This window comes from Coregonus lavaretus, assembly GCF_964263955.1.
Source record: "Coregonus lavaretus genome assembly, chromosome: 9".
Lineage (NCBI taxonomy): Eukaryota > Metazoa > Chordata > Actinopteri > Salmoniformes > Salmonidae > Coregonus > Coregonus lavaretus.
In genome coordinates this window covers 43,426,111-43,447,565 of record NC_139996.1, presented here as the reverse complement: position 1 = coordinate 43,447,565, position 21,455 = coordinate 43,426,111, and the positions used below count along the sequence as shown (strand labels likewise).

The 21,455-nt window shown below is 41.7% G+C and overlaps 1 protein-coding gene across 2 annotated transcripts in view; it reads left to right on the top strand.

Annotated features, from left to right (window-relative positions):
• The window catches only part of LOC311134700 (calcium-dependent secretion activator 2-like), a 239,946-nt gene that overhangs the window by 171,763 nt on the left and 46,728 nt on the right, over positions 1–21,455 (top strand). The window contains exons 18-23 of one of the 2 annotated variants that reach the window (XM_084168465.1): positions 8,403–8,559; positions 11,163–11,304; positions 11,788–11,892; positions 12,634–12,663; positions 16,967–17,122; positions 17,553–17,700. In XM_084168465.1, coding sequence (XP_084024591.1) covers positions 8,403–8,559; positions 11,163–11,304; positions 11,788–11,892; positions 12,634–12,663; positions 16,967–17,122; positions 17,553–17,700 — 738 coding nt within the window. The remainder of the gene's footprint in view (positions 1–8,402; positions 8,560–11,162; positions 11,305–11,787; positions 11,893–12,633; positions 12,664–16,966; positions 17,123–17,552; positions 17,701–21,455) is intronic. The other variant, XM_084168466.1, reaches the window with a different exon arrangement.

Below are 21,455 nucleotides of genomic sequence, written 5' to 3'. Positions count from 1 at the left end.
TAATTGACAGCATGCCAGGGTGGATTGCAGAGGTATTGAAAAAGAACAACACTGCAAATATTGACTCTTTGCATAAACTTAATGTAATTGTCAATAAAAGCCTTTGACACTTATGGAATGCTTGTAATTATACCAAAAAAATAAAAATATGTGTCTTGTGAAAACTCCAGCTTTGTGTCTGTCATGTCCACATCCATCAAATTGTGTTACAGTGAGGGAAAAAAGTATTTGATCCCCTGCTGATTTTGTATGTTTGCCCACTGACAAAGAAATGATCAGTCTATAATTGTAATGGTAGGTTTATTTGAACAGTGAGAGACAGAATAACAACAAAAAAATGTTATAAAATGATTAGCATTTTAATGAGGGAAATAAGTATTTGACCCCCTCTCAATCAGAAAGATTTCTGGCTCCCAGGTGTCTTTTATACAGGTAACGAGCTGAGATTAGGAGCACACACTTAAAGGGAGTTCTCCTAATCTCAGTTTGTTACGTATATAGAAGACACCTGTCCACAGAAGCAATCAATCAATCAGATTCCAAACTCTCCACCATGGCCAAGACCAAAGAGCTCTCCAAGGAAGTCAGGGACAAGATTGTAGACCTACACAAGGCTTGAATGGGCTACAAGACCATCACCAAGCAGCTTGGTGAGAAGGTGACAACAGTTGGTACGATTATTCGCAAATGGAAGAAACACAAAATAACTGTCAATCTCCCTCGGCCTGGGGCTCTCACCTCGTGGAGTTGCGATGATCATGAGAACGGTGAGGAATCAGCCCAGAACTACACGGGAGGATATTGTCAATGATCTCAAGGCAGCTGGGACCATAGTCACCAAGAAAACAATTGGTAACACACTACGCCGTGAAGGACTGAAATCCTGCAGCGCCCGCAAGGTCCCCCTGCTCAAGAAAGCACATATACAGGCCCATCTGAAGTTTGCGAATGAACATCTGAATGATTCAGAGGAGAACTGGGTAAAAGTGTTGTGGTCAGATGAGACCAAAATCGAGCTCTTTGGCATCAACTCAACTCGCTGTGTTTGGAGGAGGAATGCTGCCTACCCCAAGAACACCATCCCCACCGTCAAACATGGAGGTGGAAACATTATGCTTTGGGGGTGTTTTTCTGCTAAGGGGACAGGACAACTTCACCGCATCAAAGGGATGATGGACGGGGCCATGTACCGTCAAATCTTGGGTGAGAACCTCCTTCCCTCAGCCAGGGCATTGAAAATGGGTCGTGGATGGGTATTCCAGCATGACAATGACCCAAAACACACGGCCAAGGCAACAAAGGAGTGGCTCAAGAAGAAGCATATTAAGGTCCTGGAGTGGCCTAGCCAGTCTCCAGACCTTAATCCCATAGAAAATCTGTGGAGGGAGCTGAAGGTTCGAGTTGCCAAACGTCAGGTTCGAAACCTTAATGACTTGGAGAAGATCTGCAAAGAGGAAAATCCCTGCTGAGATGTGTGCAAACCTGTTGGCCAACTACAAGAAACGTCTGACCTCTGTGATTGCCAACAAGGGTTTTGCCACCAAGTACTAAGTCATGTTTTGCAGAGGGGTCAAATACTTATTTCCCTCATTAAAATGCAAATCAATTTATAAATTTTTTGACATGTGTCTTTCTGGATTTTTGTTTTGTTATTCTGTCTCTCACTGTTCAAATAAACCTACCATTAAAATAATAGACTGATCATGTCTTTGTCAGTGGGCAAACGTACAAAATCAGCAGGGGATCAAATACTTTTTTCCCTCACTGTACGTTCCAAAGCCTGTCAACATATGTCAGTCATGTACCACACCTCACTCATACCCTTTCAAGCTCTGTTCATGGTTCACATTGAGGACATGGTTGATACTGCTGAATATTGTGTCCCATGGTACCAAATTTTGCGCTCTGGGTATCTAATGATTCAGGTTTTTGGGTGATTATTGTACCACAATTTTAAGGTACAATTCATTTCAGTCAGTCTTTCTTGACATGTATCGATATCATCTGCCCTTTGTTTACCATCCTTGGTGTGAAGGAAATTGAAGTATTACAACCATTAACTGTGTCAATAGAAAGCAGCGCCAATTCATGGATTCAAGGAAAGGAAAGGAAATCATAGTAGATCCATTTATTCAGCTATGTTATTATTCACATCATGATAACCTAACCATTATACTGATCACAAACAAGGCCGGCCCTGGCCCTTGAATAGATATCATTGGTACACGTGCACACACACACACGTGCACACACACACACACACACACACACACACACAGAGAGAGCTGTTTCTTTTTTACTTAATTGAGACTGTTATTATCCCTTGCTAAGCCTAAATTAAAAGTACAGACTCCTGGAGGCACAATGTCCTTCATATTTATATAATGAATGCAAAATGTCTTGTCAGCTGCAATGCACAAGGAACTTTCAATAAATTCCCTGGTTTTCCTGAAATACCGGTTGGAGGTTTCCCGGAATCAGGAGGGAATAAGCTGGAAATCCGGAATCCTCCAACCAGAATTTCTGGAAGAAACCTCCTGGAATTTTGCAACCCTAGTCATGCTGTGTCACCGCACACTCAATCCCGCTCTCCTTCCATTTCTCTGTCTGTCTCTCTTCTCCTGTTGCTCTCTCTTGCTTTCAGTCACATACCTTTCATTTTTCTTCCTCCATCTCTTTCTCGGAATCTCGCTCTCTCACTTAGAGACAGCAGTTATGTAAGGATGGCTGTTGGTATGAATGTGCGGATGGAGGAGGTAGGCGGTGGTAACGAAGCGTATGGCGCAAAGCACTCTTTAATTGTGTTTTTTGTCACGGCGCGCTTAAAAGACACATCTGAAAAGGCTGATGACAATGGCCCTCAAGGCCAGATATAGCTGTGGGGCATATACCGTCTCTGACCGCCAGCCTAGTGTTTTGTTTGCCACAAGCGCCCACTAGCACACAAACACGCACACACAGACAGGGACACACTCACAGACAGACAGAGACTTACACACACACACAGGAACAACATCCTCCTTCAATCAATCTGTCACATTCCTTTTTTCCCTGTGCTTCATTGGTCTGGTTGCACTTTTCTCTCTCCTCACATGGTGACCACTGCTATTGAGTTGGGTAGGAAGCATCTCTCTTGGGTGGGCAAGAAAAATGGGCGCGAACTGGCTCTTTTTATGCTCTAGCTCATCTATGGCGATGATGGAGTCATGAGAAGCAACTGCAGCCCTGCTAAATGTCCCCTTGATTTAGAGTCAAGAACATGTCTTTGTTCCATTATGACATAACATCTCCTATACTAACTGCCTGGATAGATCGAGTTGCACACAATATTGGCACAAACAATTCATACTGGTATGTGACCGCATTGACACACAGCAACAATATTCAAGGACCGGTCAGAACTTGTGTTGAAGAATCCCTGTAGATGATTGGGTTTGTAACTACATGTATGATGGCTAGACATACGAAGACATATGAAAAGAGAGTGCTAGTGCACATCCAACTTGGCACAGAGAAAAAAAGCCACTTTAGATGAAAGCAGGTGGGTGCACATTACCTTTTTCTGCACCCATCAAGACAGACACCGAATCTTCGGTTGGATCACAACAACTTATTTGACCTATACATTTGTAAACCCCATGCACTGCACACAGAATCCTAGAGAAAACACTCCAATGTTTTGGAAATATCAATGGCTTGACCTTTGTGTTTGGACCTTTTCAACCTTTTCATATTTTGTGTGATATTGATCAAACCTCTATGCAGCAAAATAAACTATGATTATTTCAAGGGAATGGACACCTGATTGGACAGCTAGCTGACTGGCATTAGAGATGATCCAACAACTTCAGGGTTGGGCTCACTTACTTCTCAATTCTACGGAGGTCCAGAGAGGACATATGAATAAAAAATTATAATTCCCTCGTTATGTCGAGATTATGACTTATTTATCTCATGATCACTACATACAATGCATTCGGAAAGTATTCAGACCACTTGACTTTTTCCACATTTTGTTACGTTACAGCCTTATTCTAAAATTGATCAAATTGTTTTTTCCCCCTCATCAATCAACACACAAGACCCCATAATGACAAAGCAAAAACACATTTTGAGACATTTTTGCACATGTATTAAAAATACAAAACTGATATCACATTTACATAAGTATTCAGACCCTTTACTCAGTACTTTGTTGAGGCTGCCGTGTGGCTGCGTTGATCGCAATGCGCTCATGGGGCATTTAAGCCCTGAATGATGCCTGACATTAGCTGGCAGGCTGATCAGATTCAATAGCAGACTCAGAGTCTGATAAATCAGGATGCTACCTTGTAGGCTGTTTCATATGTAAGGCTCCTTGCAGACAGCCTACAAGGCAGAATCCTGACTTATCAGCCTCTGATGCTGCTATTGAATCTGATCAAGCTCTGAAGCTGAAATTGAATCTGATCAGCCTGTCAGGAATGGAGCTCACCCACGCTGTACATTTTACTAAAAACATGAAATGTCCCTTACAATTATACACATATCAGTTATGCAAGCTAACAACCAGCATAGATAACAAGCTAGCTAGCTATCTAGCTAACAAGACTACCTAGCTAAATAGCTTGCTCGCTCACAAGAGGGAGAGGCTATACAGGCACTCCTGGTGCCTAAAATGATGTCGAGCAGCGAGAGTTGAGTGGGGGACGAATGGAATCGGTTCAGTCAGTTCAGTCAGTTGTCTTAATGAGCCCTCCCCAGCTAGCTAGTTTATGCTTGTGGCTAGAAACTTCAGCGAGATTTTGAAACATGTCTGCCGAAGTTGGGACTTGGGAGTGTTCAGAATCATTCTGTTTATATTGAACTGCAAAATCCCTGGCCTGATATTAGCTACACTATCTAGCTACTTCCCTCTAAGTTAGTTACTGCAGGACAGCAGTGTGCCAGGCAAGCGGGACTCTTGAGCAAAGGACACACTGTGCCCGGTGTTGTTATGTTGCTGATTTGCAGTGCAAACTCTCCCCATTAAGCAGCAGTAGACTATCACAGTGACATCCAGGTGGTTACTACCAATATTACAAGTTAGTTATCATGTAGGCTGCTATCCTACTCGAAATATATTAGAGTAAGGAACAAATTTGTCACATTAGCTACCGCCAGCAATGTGATACAGCTGTCCGGTGAAGCAACTGCTGCCCAGTGGGAAGCAAAAGTGGGAAAGGACATCGATACAAATCAAATCAAATTTTATTTGCCACATGCGCCGAATACAACAGGTGTAGACATTACCGTAAAATGCTTACTTACAGCCCTTAACCAACAATGCATTTATTTTAAAATAAAAAAGTAAAATAAAACAACAACAACAACAAAAAAGTGTGGAGAAAAAAGAGCAGAAGTCAAATAAAATAACAGTAGGGAGGCTATATACAGGGGGGTACCGGTACAGAGTCAATGTGCGGGGGCACCGGCTAGTTGAGGTAGTTGAGGTAGTTGAGGTGATATGTACATGTGGGTAGAGTTAAAGTGACTAAGCATAAATAATTAACAGAGTAGCAGCAGCGTAAAAAGATGCGGTGGGGGTGGGGGTGGGGGGAGAGTGCAAATAGTCCGGGTAGCCATGATTAGCTGTTCAGGAGTCTTATGGCTTGGGGGTAGAAGCTGTTGAGAAGCCTTTTGGACCTAGACTTGGCGCTCCGGTACCGCTTGCCGTGCGGTAGCAGAGAGAACAGTCTATGACTAGGGTGGCAGGAGTCTTTGACAATTTTGAGGGCCTTCCTCTGACACCGCCTGGTATAGAGGACCTGGATGGCAGGAAGCTTGGCCCCAGTGATGTACTGGGCCGTGCGCACTACCCTCTGTAGTGCCTTGCGGTCGGAGGCCGAGCAGATGCCATACCAGGCGGTGATGCAACCAGTCAGGATGCTCTCTGTGGTGCAGCTGTAGAACTTTTTGAGGATCTGAGGACCCATGCCAAATCTTTTCAGTCTCCTGAGGGGAATAGGCTTTGTCGTGCCCTCTTCACGACAATGCATTGGTCATTCACACCGGCTTGTCATTAGCTGTGTTGTTGTTGCTTGCATGTGATTGGCTGTGGTTTTGGGGTTGGCACACAGACTGGGAGACAGTGCGGCCTGTCAGCCATCGTTCAGGGCTTAAATGTCCCACGAGCTCTTAGCTCAAGTTATGGTACATTTAGCTTGCTAACATTCTAACTTATAAACTGATAATGTGCTCCAAACTCAAATAAAAGCATGATGTTAGCATGAAATGTACCATCCCTTAGTGTAGCAATAAATAAAAATGTATGCGCTGATCCACCGTGGGCTCTACCGTAAAGGCTGGACCCATTCCGAAATGGACCTGGGGCTTTCCCATCCGGGCCCGATATCATAAATAAATAAAAATAATATAGAGACCCATTCCGAACGGACCCGAGGACAACTAGACCCTTTCCGTATAGACCTGGTCGGATCCAGACCCGGCCCGATTCGAGTGAGAGAAGCAGCAGAAAAGTACATTTTTTACCTACTTTATTAACCAGAGCTGATAGCGTGTGAGGTAGAGAGAGGTGATGCTCTAGCAGGGGCTGTGCTGTGTGTGTAGGCTACTGTGAGTGTGAGCGAGTGACACCGGAACAGGGAGGAGGGAGGGAGAGACGGGAGACAGCAACCAACCAAGCCAACTCGCGCTATAGTAGACCAATAGCTGCCATAGCTAGGTTATTTATCATCCAGTATGATTACATACTAGTACCTGTCTTGACTGCATCAAACTGGGAGAAGCTGCTGTATGTAAGCTAGCTAGCTAGTTGGCTAGCTAGGCAAATTGTGGCTGCATGCTTTCTCGTCCTACACAGTTAAAAACAACAACTCCATTACGAATATAAAGTAGCAGCCTACCTGTTGGCTCTTGGTCGTTGAAGACTTTCCTTCTCTTTTAACTTTTAATTTAATCTTCCATTGATTAGATATCTCCTAAATTTTGCTCCTACACAGTTAAAAACAACAACTCCATTACGAATATAAAGTAGCAGCCTACCTGTTGGCTCTTGGTCGTTGAAGACTATCCTTCTCTTTTAACTTTTAATTCCATCTTCCATTGATTAGATATCTCCTAAATTTTGCTCCACACAGAGGCTCTATGACTGTAGCCTATTGATGCTTTGATCACTTAAGATTGGCCAACAACAACAACAAGCTGGGCGCGCCACTCTCGTGAAAAGCAAAGAGCAGCAGCATAAATCATAAAATGTCTCTCTCACTCTACTGCTACAGTCACATTCGGATCTGTATGAGTCCTTCTGGACAAATCAGTTAAAATTGCGCATACCAGTGACAGTCAAATCAGATCCGACCCAGACCCGTGACATTATTTAAAAATTCTGTATCCGGAACCTCTCGGTATTCGGGTACAGATGGATCCGTGAAGACCTCTACTCTGCCGCCTCATCAATACCGCCACTCCTATTGATAGAGTTTATCTCGTGATCTCGACAAAACAACTTTTGTTATGTAGTGTTCATGAGATAAATAAGTTGTGATCTCGACATAACGAGGGAATTATTTGTTTATTAATTTGTCCTCTCTGAACTTCTGTACAATTCCAGTCAATTCAGGAATTTTATCACACTGCTTTGGAGAAATTTCCATGTCCAATTCGTCTGATTGGAATTGACCTCTATTCTTGATAACTCACCGACATATGCACATACTGTACTATATGTCTACCACATTCTATTATGCTATTAAATATATTTGTTTCTGATAGTATGACAACTAAATTATAAGTTATTGCTGTTCTCAGATCAGCCTTTTTTCTCCTTTGAACATTGCAGGTTAAAAACGCATTATGTCTGTCTATGCCTTTTAATAACTTTTTATAGCCTCAGCTTGGAGATTAAAGCTTAATATGTAAGCATAATGTAATTACCAATATACGATTTATCTTTATTGGTGAAGAGCGCTATTGCAGCTTACTCCTGGGCTGAGGTCATGATGCTGCTCGCTTCTCTTCCTTAGTGTTGGAGTCCATTGTGCGCTCAAGGTCCTCTCTTTATGCTACCCATCACCCATTTGGCTGTTTCTCTGTGGGTTCCATTCATTAGATTGCTTTGATTTGCACATGGCATTTTCTTTTCTTTTTCAGAGCAGTCTTCTCGCCATCCATCTGTCACTTTTTCCCATCTTCCTCTGATTGTGTCATTTTACATTTTATGTCTATCTATTCTTCACCAGAGCCTCTCAAGTAAACTAGAGATAGTGGTTTGTGAAGACTTGTGCTTTTTCATTTAAAAAAAATTCATTTATTTCCTTATTTCGCCTTCTCCCCCCTTTCTTTCTTCCTTTCTTTCTTTTTTGTCCTCTCTCTCTCTCTGCCCTTTTCCCCCTCTGCTCTTTCTCCTTCCTTCTCTTTTCTAGGCCTTCTCGTGGTGGCCGGAGATGATGGCGGAGCACGCTGAAACTTTCATGTCTCTCTACACCGTCGACATGGATGGTGCTCTGCAAGTCCAGCCCGTTGACTCATGGGATAGCTTCCCCTTATTCCAGCTGCTTAACAACTTCCTGCGATGTGACCGTGAGTTCTCCGTTCTCCCTGTGTCCGTCTTCTTCTACCTCTGACCATCTGCTTTGCCTCCAAATACTGATTTAAAGCGTAGCCTACAACACATCAGTGATTCATGAGCACAGTTCAACTTCCAGCTCAGTAACCGTGACTGGCATGCTTCCCTTCCCTATACTGTTCCCTCTAATTATTTTGTTGCCCACTCCCCCACCTCCTCCCTTGTCTTGTTCTCTGACCCTCCGTTTTGTCATTGTCCGTATTTAAAGCATGGACTACGGCACCTCCCAGTCCTGAGCTGTCTTCAAAAGCACGTCCCATACTTCACAGTGAATGTACGCTCCACTAAGAGCACTAATTAACACCAGAAGTGCCACAGAAAACAAGACTCGTTAGAAGAACAGGTTAACTGTGCTTAGAGCTCCCACACTTCCGCGTCAGCAACACAATAATTAACATCAGCATCAGTGAGGTAACGTAGAGAAATGATAGGACCTGATGTCGAAACACAATTGTAAAGTCAGGGCCCTGGTGCGGCGCTGACCTTACTCCATCTGTCTGCTGAAGACTCTACTTGTCACCTCCTGTAATGCAAGGAGCCGTGTCACACAGACAGGAGAGCATTAGCACAGTTTGAGGCACCTGTCTCACCAGGCTGTCCTCCATTTTGAGTTATTTGATCAATGAACAGGAAACAGAAGTTTGTAGTTTTCCCCTTTTTCCAAATGTACTTTGAACATAACTGGCAACTCGTAAACAAGCAAAGGGTACTCTGATAAAAGGTTATAGACAGAAACATTTGTCTCATTTAGTTTTAATTTCACCTGCTACCCACCCCCACCATGTGTAATACTTACTTTAATTCCATGAGTGTGAAGTCAGTGTCTGTGTCCGAAAACCCGTAATTGCGTTGTAATTGTATGTTGATTAGTATTGTGAAAATAAAAAGTTTTATAGTATGTGAAATTTCAAACATTTTCTATTATTTAAATGCCAGGATGTCATACTCATTTCGGCTTTTCATCTAGTAGAATTCGCTGCACACTTGAGGAAGAGAAACGTCTTTTCAGACCCACATGTGTTTGACAACAGTTGATGAATGAAGAAATGGAAATGAATGAAGAAAGAACACAATTGCGATTTAGAGGATGCATTCTCAGTGTGGATGAGCCTAGTATGTTTATTTGTGTTGCTTACTGCATACATTTAGACTAAACAGTACGTTCTAAATAGTATGTAGTATGATGAGTATACAGTATGTCGTTTTAGTAAGTAGTAAGCAAGGCCGATTTCGGACACAGCCAATGTCACTGGCATACAGGTGTTTGCCCTTGTGTGCCCTTGTGTACTATCAAACTCGCTCTCGCTCTCTCTCTCATACTTTCATTTTCTTCTTCTCTCCTCTCCCTTATTCACTCTTAGCTCTGAGCCTTTGTTTCATTGCCAGCGGAGAGTTGGCTACATCTGAAGTGTTGTTTTACATTGTCTATGCAAGCCTCACACAGAGCAGACAGACAGCTCAAGGGCAGCAACGTTCAAAATATAACTCTCATTATGTGAGGCTTAGGCAAAGATCATTATTGTGTTTTTTTTCTTCATTTTCTGTAATTAGCATTCTCCATTAATCTTGCAATTATTCCAACTGTCATAACAATTATTTGATTTAAAGAGTAAGGTAATGAGAATAAGGAAAATTATCGTTTTGACTATTACTGCAAATGAGGCCCCTGTTTTTGATAATGATGTCTTAAGTGATAGGCAATTAAATGAGATAAAATTGATTTTTTTTTAAACGTCAAAGCTGATGAAAAAAAAAGCTGCAATTCAACTTGTGAGTTTCTTTTTCTTAGTTGCTTAGCTATAGACCTACATGGTCAAGTCTGCCTTTTAAGATTTGACCTTTCCTACCTCATTCAGGTTATCCACGTTTTCAATGTTGTCAGATGCTTTTAGATATGTGAGTAAAAAAACATACAAAAAGGTGAAACGAGGCTATATTGATACTGTGTGATAAATGAACAAATACTGTACATGATATTCTGAATTGAAGCATTAGTTGTTTGTAATGCCACATTTTAATTATTGTTTTGTAGCGTGAACAAAACATATTTAATTTATCACACCAGGTCTTAATATCCACGTATTCTAAGGATTAACTAAATGCTCACTTTAGTGTCTGCATGTGTTGCGTGATGGGAACTTGTTGGGAGAAGAGCCGTGGGCTCTCAGGAGGGTAAAAAGGCTAGTGTTAATCATGAAGGAACAGAGTGATGGGGAATTAGGACTAATGAAGCCCTGAGAGACCAACAGGAGGCCTACGCTCTCTTTCTTTGTCTCTCTCTCTCTCTTTTTCTATTTGTCTCTTTTTCTCTGTTTGTGTCTTACTCTGTCTATCTGTGTGTCATTCTCCGTTGTCTCTTTAGTCCTCTCTTTTTCCTACTTCCTTTGCATATCAGGACGTGTGAAGATGGAATCTGTATGCAAATATCATAACGTGGACTGTGGGAGGGAGGGACAGCAATTTAACTTGTCAAGGACTAGAACTGTATAAAGATGTTCAAGCCCACATTCACGACCTTCATCTTTGAATTCCTTCTTTCCTTCCTCATTTCCCCCAGCTCACCTGTGCAATGGCATGTTCCACCAGCACCTGCAAAACCTTTTCATCCCACTGGTGGTGCGCTACATCGACCTTATGGAGTCCTCCATCGCCCAGTCCATCCACCGCGGCTTCGAGCAGGAAACCTGGCAGTCCGTCAAGTAAGGGCCCTTCCCCCAAGCAACCTACCCCTTCACGGCTCTAAGCACCTAGATCTGAAATGACTGGATAGGTGTAAGAAATATGGTAACAGCCCCACCTTGCACTCTGCTATTGGAATCTAAGGCGGCAAACCATAATGGTGATACTGAAAATGCCCCTGTTGTCATTAGTTGCATTCTGTTTAGCTATTTAAAGCTCCTTGCTCTAAGTCTAAGAGATGGGCTTTTACACTTAAAACCCAAAATAGTTATTTTCAGCGGGTTCTCCTATGGGGACAATTGAAGAACCCTTTATGGTTCTAAGTAACACCTTATTTTCTATGAGTATAGGCTAGATAACATCCACCAACAAGGCATAAAATCATGCTATCACCAGATGGAGGTGAAAAATCAACACTCAACGGAATCTCTCTGTTATCTTTTGTCTCTGTCGTATCTTTTTTTGTTGTTGTTTGGTTTGGTTTGCCATTCATTTCTTTTTAGGACAATAACCAACAGCCTACCGAGCGTGCCTCTGCCCAAAGTCAATCTCCCACAGATGCCCAGCTTCTCAGCACCCTCCTGGATGGGCCCACTGTGTGACAGCACGTGTGTAGGGGCTGCCGCGAGACCTAGTGGGGCAATGTGGCATGGACTGTGCTGTGGTTGTCTTGCCATTGTCAAACTTATCCTATTCAAGAAAACAATTTTTAATTATGTTACTCCCCTTTGCCAATTATGTGCAATTAAGTATTGAACTAGTTTAATGTATTTTGTAGAACTGTGAAAGTTCTGAGAGAAACCAGGAGAAAAGATCAGCTCGAAAATGTGCTCTCACATTTCAATTTCAAAGTTAATAGTAAAACCAGTTTTTGTTGTTTACTACTGATGCTTTTAACTGTGCAACATTTTCCTGGGACTGGTTGCCCCTTTTGATGACCTCAAACTGATACCTTCTGTAATACCAAGATAAAAGCATGGTTGTTTTTGTTGTCTTGTGAGAATTGTTGTGTTCTGTGGCACATTGTTCCCCAGCATGGTTATTTTCTCTATTGTGAAATGTACGTTGTGGTCTTGGAGCCTGCCTCTTTGGTCAGGAGCGGTTTTGGAATGTGTATGACATGTTTTTGTTCCCACATCCCATCATATATTTCAGGTATTTTTATTTGTATAAATCTAAATTTTATTATACATGGAGAGTATCAAAGAGATACCTGTTTTTGCCTCCTATAATTATGATCTTAAGGTATGCTAGTCAATTCACAGCTCAACTAAGGACTGAATTGTGGAATATAACATGCCTAATGAATGTTGAATGAGAAATTATATTCTTATTCTTATTTATTTTAGCTTGCAAGGAGTTAATTTACCTGATATTTTGTAAGTAGGCTTAGCCATTTTACGGATTTAAGTGAATATGTTTTTCAAAACCTCAATGCTTTCTTTGTGACTCTTATGAGACTGTTTTTGGCACTTGTCAAACATTTGTCATAATTGAGCAGACATGATCCCCCGCAAGCAAGATCATTAAGCGTAATATAGATGGCCTACCAGGAGTCATTTTCCTGTGTTTTTGGTTGTAAAACAACATATAGCATTTGATCAACTACTAGTGAGTGCATCGCAGTGCTAACTGTGCCACTAGAGATCCTGGTTCGAATCCAGGCTCTGTCGCCGCCGGCCGCGACCGGGAGACTCATGGGCGGCGCACAATTGGCCCAGCGTCGTCCAGGGTAGGGGAGGGAATGGCCGGCAGGGATGTAGCTCAGTTGATAGATCATGGCGTTTGCAACGCCAGGGTTGTGGGTTCGATTCCCACGGGGGGCCAGTATAAAAAAAATATGTATTCACTAACTGTAAGTCGCTCTGGATAAGAGCGTCTGCTAAATGACTAAAATGTCAATGTAAATGAGTAGTATAGTCACTGGTATGACCACCAGATGATATTTGAGTGAACAGTGAAGACTCAACAACATGGCTTCTGAGGGCCCCATAGAAACAGTGGCAGTAATGGGACCACCCGAGGGGCGCCCATCTCCGGAGGGAGGCTGAGTTGTGATGTTTGGGAAAGGCTTCTCACACACCCTCCATGTCCTCCCTACGGGACGCCCCCACCTACCCACCACCCCTTTCTTGCTCGAGATAAAAAAAAACCTGGCACTTCGTTAGTGAGCACAGACGGGCGTGGGGGATTGTTCCATTCCCCCGGGAGAGGGGACGCTCGGAGAAGAGAGCTGCTAATTAGTCCTAAGAGGGGGATATGAGCGAGCATTTAATTGCAACACAGATTATGCCCAAACGATTTATTCCCGCGGACCACTTGTGAAGGTAACAGTCTTTTAAAGGCAAAGTGGGAAAAGTGAGGATGTGAGTGCGCTTCACCCACCCCCCACTCTCTACCTCGCTCTCTCCGGTTCGCTGTACACTTGGATGCTGGTTGCTGCCACCGGTTGCCATGTGTTGCCGTGTAACCTCCGGTAGACACCGGGGAGAAGGTGGTGATGGAGACCCATCTGTCTGTGTGCTTAGAGTTTCCTTAGTCACAGTCAGTCTGACAGCGGGGTGTGTTAAGGAACTGTCGGGTGTGTTTTGTCATTACGAGACATGTTAACTATCTTAGGAACATGTTATGCCTGCAGAAAGTATTCATATCCCTTGACTTATTCCACATTTTGTTGTGTTACAGCCTGAATTCAAAATGGGTTAAATCTTTTTTTTTTATCTCACCCATCTACACACAATACCCCATAATGACAAAGTGAAAACATGTTTTTAGACATTTTTGTAAATGTACAGAAATACTGTATCTCATTTACATAAGTATTCACACCCCTGAGTCAATACTTTGTAGAAGCACCTTTGGCAGCGATTACAGCTGTGAGTCTTTCTGGGTAAGCCTCTAAGAGCTTTCCACACCTGGATTGTGCAACATTTGCCCATTATTATTTTCAAAATTCTTCAAACTCTGTCAAATTGATTGTTGATTGTTGATCATTGCTAGACAACCATTTTCAGCTCTTGAACCTTTCCTTTAAGTCAACACTGTAACTTTGCCACTCAGGAACATTCACTGTCTTCTTGGTATGCAACTCCAGTGTAGATTTGGCCTTGTGTTTTAGGTTATTGTCATGCTGAAAGGTGAATTCATCTCCCAGTGTTTGGTGGAAAGCAGACTGAACCAGGTTTTCCTCTAGGATTTTGCCTGTGCTTAGTTCCATTCTATTTCTTTTTTTTGCTGAAAAACTCCCCAGGCCTTAACGATTACAAGCATACACATAACATGATGCAGCCACCACTATGCTTGTATTCAGGACAAAAAGTGAATTGCTTTGCCACATTTATTGCAGTATTACTTTAGTGCCTTGTTGCAAACAGGATGCATGTTTTGGAATATTTGTATTCTGTACAGGCTTCCTTCTTTTCACTCTGTCAATTAGGTTAGTATTGTGGAGTAACTACAATGTTGTTGATCCATCCTCAGTTTTCTCCTATGACAGCCATTAAACTCTGTAACTGTTTTAAAGTCACCATTGGCCTCATGTTGAAATCCCTGAGTAGGTTTCCTTCCTCTCCGGCAACTCAATTAGGAAGGATCCTGTATCTTTGTAGTGACTGGGTATATTGATACACCATCCAAAATGTAATTAATAACTTCACCATGCTCAAAGGGTTATTCAATGTCTGTTTTTTTTTTGCCATCTACCAATCGGTGCCCTTCTTTGCGAAGCATTGGAAAACCTCCCTGGTCTTTGTGATTTAACCTGTGTTTAAAATTCACTGCTCGACTGAAGGACCTTACAGGTAATTGTATGTGAGGGGTACAGAGATGAGGTAGTCATTAAAAAAGCATGTTAAACACTATTATTGCACACAGAGTGAGTCCATCCAACTTATCTGACTTGTTAAGCAAATGTTTACTCCTGAACTTATTTAGGCTTGCCATAATAAAGGGGTTGAATACTTATTGACTCAAGACATTTCAGTTTTTCATTTTTTAATTAATTTGTAAAAATTTCTAAAAACATAATTCCACTTTGACATTATGGGGTATTGTGTGTAGGCCAGTGACAACAAATATACATTTAATCAATTTTAAATTCAGGCTGTAACACAAAATGTGGAAAAAGTCAAGGATGTAAATCCTTTCTGAAGGCACTGTACCTGTGACATGTTAACTGTGGACCATGTTAATTGTTGAATGTGTTCAGGTACTGAGCAGTAATACAAGAAAACATCAGCACTTCACTTAAAGGAATACTTCAGGATTTTGACAATGAAGCCCTTTATCTACTAACCCAGAGTCAGATGAACTCATGGATACTATTTGTATGTCTCTGCGTGCAGTTTGAAGGAAGTTGCTTACTAGCGTTAGCGCAATTGCTAACTAACGTGGTAACTGCTAGTATGCTAGTAGATACTCTAGACTTCCAGTCATTGCGCTAAGGCTAGTTAGCATTGGCTCGTGAAACTAACTCTAACTTCCTTCATACAGAGACATAAAAATGGTATCCATGACTTCATCGGACTCTAGGGTAGTAGATAAAGGACTTCATTGCCAAAATCCTGAAGTATCCCTTTAAAGCCCTCTTACACAAAGCCCCGGACTAAGTGTAACTCCGTCTTACATTTACATTTACATTTTAGTCATTTAGCAGACGCTCTTATCCAGAGCGACTTACATGAGCAATTAGGGTTAAGTGCCTTGCTTAAGGGCACATCGACAGATTTTTCACCTTCATTTGTTAATGTTTATTGACAACTGACAGAACATTGCCATTTCAATTTAAGTGTTTACCTATTTCTTCATGCATCCAGACATGCAGTGGTGGAAAAAGTACCCAATTGTCATACTTCAGTAAAAGTAAAGATGCCTTAATAGAAAATGAAAGTCACCCCGTAAAATACTACTTAAAAGTCTAAAAGTATTTGGTTTTAAATATACTTAAGTATCAAATGTAAATGTAATTGCTAAAATATACTAAAGTATCAAAAGTAAAAGTATAAATAGTTTCCAATTCCTTATATAAAGCAAACCAGTAAAATGTGTTGTTTTGTTTTTATTTACAGATAGCCAACACTCAGACATAACACAAATGCTTCATTTGTAAATTTAGTAAGTCCACCAGATCAGAGGCAGTAGGGATGACCAGGGGCGTTCTCTTGATAAGTGTGTGAATTGGACCATTTTCCTGTCCTGCTAAGCATTCAAAATGTATTAAGTACTTTTGTGTGTCAGGGAAAATGTATGGAGTAAAAAGTACACTATTTTCTTTACGAATATAGTGAAGAAAAGTAAAAGTTGTCAAAATTATAAATAGTAAAGTAAAGTACAGATACCGCAAAAAAATACTTAAGTAGTCATTTAAAGTATTTTTACTTAAGTACTTTACACCACTGCTGACATTCCATTCTAAGTGCTATATGCCATTCTAAGGACTGTGTTATTCACTCCTTTATATCTGGAGGCTGAACACCAATTTAGGGAAAATTGTGTAGAGGAGTAATTAAAGCTGTGAATAGATCACAGTTTGTGTCTGTGAATACACACTGCAGCTCTTTTTAAGTGTGTGTGTGTGCATGCATTATTATTATTTATTCTCCCATGTATTCCATGTCTGAGAAGAGGACAAAGTACTTCTACTCTGATTTTGTTATTTTGGCTTCTTCCCACTCCAACCCCTAGTAACGGCTCGGTGACCTCCGAGGACCTCTTCTGGAAGTTGGACGCCCTCCAGATGTTTGTCCTAGACCTGCACTGGCCCGAGCCTGAGTTTGCCAAACATCTGGAGCAGAGGCTGAAGCTCATGGCCAGCGACATGATGGAGGCCTTCGTCAAAAGGTCAGAGGGCAGGAGGAGGTCACCACCTGGGATGGGTTGGGGGTCAGCGTTTACCCACCAAGTTTTTTGCCACTGCATTCCTGGTTTATAATTGAGATATTACTGAGGATAATGAGAATAAGGTTAGTCAGGGGCGGACTGGGACCAGAAATCCACCCTGGCATTTCTAACACACCGGCCCATTTTTTTCCTTGAGGCCCCCACACCGGCCCATTTTTTTTCCCTGGAGGCCCCACACCGGCCCAGATAATGACCATTTTGCGCAGGAAAAAAAACTAGTTAGACAGGCCCACAGCGCTAAAAATGGAGCAAAATGCCAGATGGCCAGTCTGCCCCTGAAGTTAGTAATGCGGTTCTGAACAGTGTTTTCCATAGCCCCCTAGGAATGAGCCATATCATAAAACCTTTCAATTATCTTTTTTACCCAAAGGACGAAAGTGGCCTTCGACTCCAAGATGCAGAAGGCCAGCAAGTCAACGGACTTCCGGGTGTCGCTGTCGGTGTACACCATGTTCAACGTGCTCATGGACGCCAAGAAGCAGTGCTCCAAACTCTGTGTGCTGGACTCTGGTCTAGAGGTACGACCGCATTCAATTGCTATTCTCTGTTCTTTGACCACACAAACTGTCCACACATTTCCATCGATGCATGCAAAACCACCACAAACCCTACTAACGTCAAACCAGGTTGTTTCGGTAGTCAACTATTGAGTGTAGAAAACAATGGATATACTGTAGTTAAAATAATGTTTTTTAAACTCTACATGCCTTCATCAGTTATAAGTACACTGAACCACCACAACAACAGTAGCAAATATTGTTCCCTACCTTGCCTGGGTTTCCCTCAAGAGCTCAGTAACTAATGTTTCCCTTTGTCTGTGGCAGATTCAGTAATATTACCTTGACTGCCTCGCAGCCAAAACATTCATTGCGATGGGCACATTCATATCACGTCCAGATCAGTGGTGACATGCAGCAGCTGCTCTAAATCGATGCGTCTGATTGAGCGCTCAATCTCTCCATTACAGCATTTCACGGCGCTAAAGGCTAACCCTCCGCTACCCAGCTACCATTTACACAGTGTCTCTACAGAGCGCTAAGCTCACTGTCCCCTTAACCTTCAGCTCCACAAGTCCCTGAGGATGTTTATTCATTGCCGAACAGACACACTCAGGTTTGTACGCTCAGTGTACACTACAGATTCCAATTTGGATGCCCACTCCATGTTGAGCAATTCCACAGCCCTAATTGAGTTAATGCATTCATTATCTACAGTTGATGTGGTTATGATGTGATAAGGTGTTGTTTCACCTGTGCAAAATACAGTCCAAGATCATTATCTATAAAGCATCTGAACCGCTGATGATTTAGCATAGCGGATGAAAATTGTTATTTTTGATCTAGCTACAAAATTGTATATATCCACTAACCTTGGGTCATTAACATGAAATGTGTTACATTTTTGTTTCCTAAAATGCTGATTACCTGTATAAAATTATTTTTAAAGGAATTATATCACATTACGAGCATTATAATATTTCACTATGAAATTGTTTTGAGGGTATTTTTTAAGCCTTAGAACTAAAGTTGTTGTAGTGAAACTCTAAGGTTCAAGATGTTGTAGTGAAACTCTAAGGTTCAAAAAGCACTTTTCTGCATTTATTCTTTACAAATAAAATGATTTATTTGTCAATTTATGCCTTCCTTTGAGATGTTATAAGTGCTTTTATCACGTCCCTGCATTTAAGTGGACCTCTCCAGTGCAAAATCATACATATCACTAATATTTCCACATAAATGTATGTAATTAGTTGATATTGACATGTATAAAATTAGCATGTCCTGATATATGAAAGGCTGTTATCCCTGACACAGATTAATATTTGGCTAAAAAATACTTTCAGTGGTGATTCTCCTTTGAGCATGCTTTTTAGTCCAGTAGTAGGTTTCAGTCTAGATCCGGGAAACTTGCCCATAAATAATATATATACACTACCGGTCAAAAGTTTTAGAACACCTACTCATTCAAGGGTTTTTCTTTATTTGTACTACTCTACATTGTAGAATAATAGTGAAGACATAACAACTATGAAATAACACATATGGAATCATGTAGTAACCAAAAACGTGTTAAACAAATCAAAATATATTTTATATTTGAGATTCTTCAAATAGCCACCATTTGCCTTGATGACAGCTTTACACACTCTTGGCATTCTCTCAACCAGCTTCACCTGGAATGCTTTTCCAACAGTCTTGAAGGAGTTCCCACATATGCTGAGCACTTGTTGGCTGCTTTTCCTTCACGCTGAGGTCCGACTCATACCAAACCATCTCAATTGGGTTGAGGTCGGGGGATTGTGGAGGCCAGGTCATCTGATGCAGCACTCCATCACTCTCCTTCTTGGTAAAATAGCCCTTACACAGCCTGGAGGTGTGTTGGGTCATTGTCCTGTTAAAAAAACAAATTATAGTCCCACTAAACCTAAACCAGATGGGATGGCATATCACTGCAGAATGCTGTGGTAGAAATGCTGGTTAAGTGTACCTTGAATTCTAAATAAATCACAGACAGTGTCACCAGCAAAGCACCCCCACACCATAACACCTCCTATCCATGCTTTACGGTGGGAAAATCACATGTGGAGATCATCTGTTCACGAACACCGCATCTCACAAAGCTACGGCGGTTGGAACCAAAATAATCTAATTTGGACTCCAGACCAAAGGACAAATTTCCACCGGTCTAATGTCCATTGCTCGTGTTTCTTGGCCCAAGCAAGTCTCTTCTTCTTATTGGTGTCCTTTAGTAGTGGTTTCTTTGCAGCAATTCGACCATGAAGGCCTGATTCACACAATCTCCTCTGAACAGTTGATGTTGAGATGTGAAGCATTTATTTGGGCTGCAATTTCTGAGGCTGGTAACTGTAATGAACTTATCCTCTGCAGCTGATTATCGGCTCTTGGTCACCTCCCTGACCAAGGCCCTTCTCCCCCAAATGCTCAGTTTGGCCAGGTGGCCAGCTCTAGGAAGAGTCTTGGTGGTTCCAAACTTCTTCCATTTAAGAATGATTGAGGCCACTGTGGTCTTGGGGATCTTCAACATTTTTTGGTACCCTTCCTCAGATCTGTGCCTCGACACAATCCTGTCTCGGTGCTCTACGGACAATTCCTTCGATCGCATGGCTTGGTTTTTGCTCTGACATGCACTGTCAACTGTTGGACCTTATATAGACAGGTGTGTGCCTTTCCAAATCATGTCCAATCAATTGAATTTACCACAGGTGGACTCCAATCAAGTTGTAGAAACATCTCAAGGATGATAAATTAAAACAGGATGCACCTGAGCTCAATTTCGAGTCTCATAGCAAAGGGTCTAAATACTTATGTAAATAAGGTATTTATGTTTTTATTTTATTTTATATTTTATTTGCAAACATTTCTAAAAACCTGTTTTCACTTTGTCATTATGGGGTGTTGTGTGTAGATTGCTGAGGATTTTTTAAAGTCCATTTTAGAATAAGGCTGTAATGTAACAACATTTTTAAAAAGTCAAGGGGTCTGAAAACTTTCCGATGGCACTGTATATAAATCAAATCAATTTGTATTTGCCACATGCACCGAATACAACAGGTGTAGACATTACAGTGAAATGCTTACTTACAAGCCCATAACAACAATGCAGTTTAAGAAAAATAAATAAAAATAGCAAATAATTAAAGAGCAGCAGTAAAATAAAATAACAGTAGGGAGGTTATATACAGGGGGTACCGGTACAGAGTCAATGTGCGGGGGCACCGGTTAGTCGAGGTAATTGTAGTCGAGGTACTGTAGTCCCCTGTAATTCAGTTGGTAGAGCATGGCGCTTGCAACGCCAGGGTTGTGGGTTCGTTTCCCACAAGGGGCCAGTATGAAAAATGTATGCACTCACTAACTATAAGTCGCTTTGGATAAGAGGGTCTGCTAAATGACTAAAATGTAATTTAAAATGTAATTGAGGTAATATGTACATGTGGGTAGAGTTAAAGTGACTATGCATAAATAATAAACAGAGTAGCAGCAGCGTAAAAGAGGGGGTTGGGGTGGGGTGGGGTGGGGGGCAATGCAAATAGTCCGGGTAGCCATGATTAGCTGTTCAGGAGTCTTATGGCTTGGGGGTGGAAGCTGTTAAGAAGCCTTTTGGACCTAGACTTGGCGCTCCGGTACCGCTTGCCGTACGGTAGCAGAGAGAACAGTCTATGACTAGGGTGGCTGGAGTCTTTGACAATTTACACACACACTGAACAAAAATATAAACGCTGTAAAGTGTTGGTCCCATGTTTCATGAGCTGAAA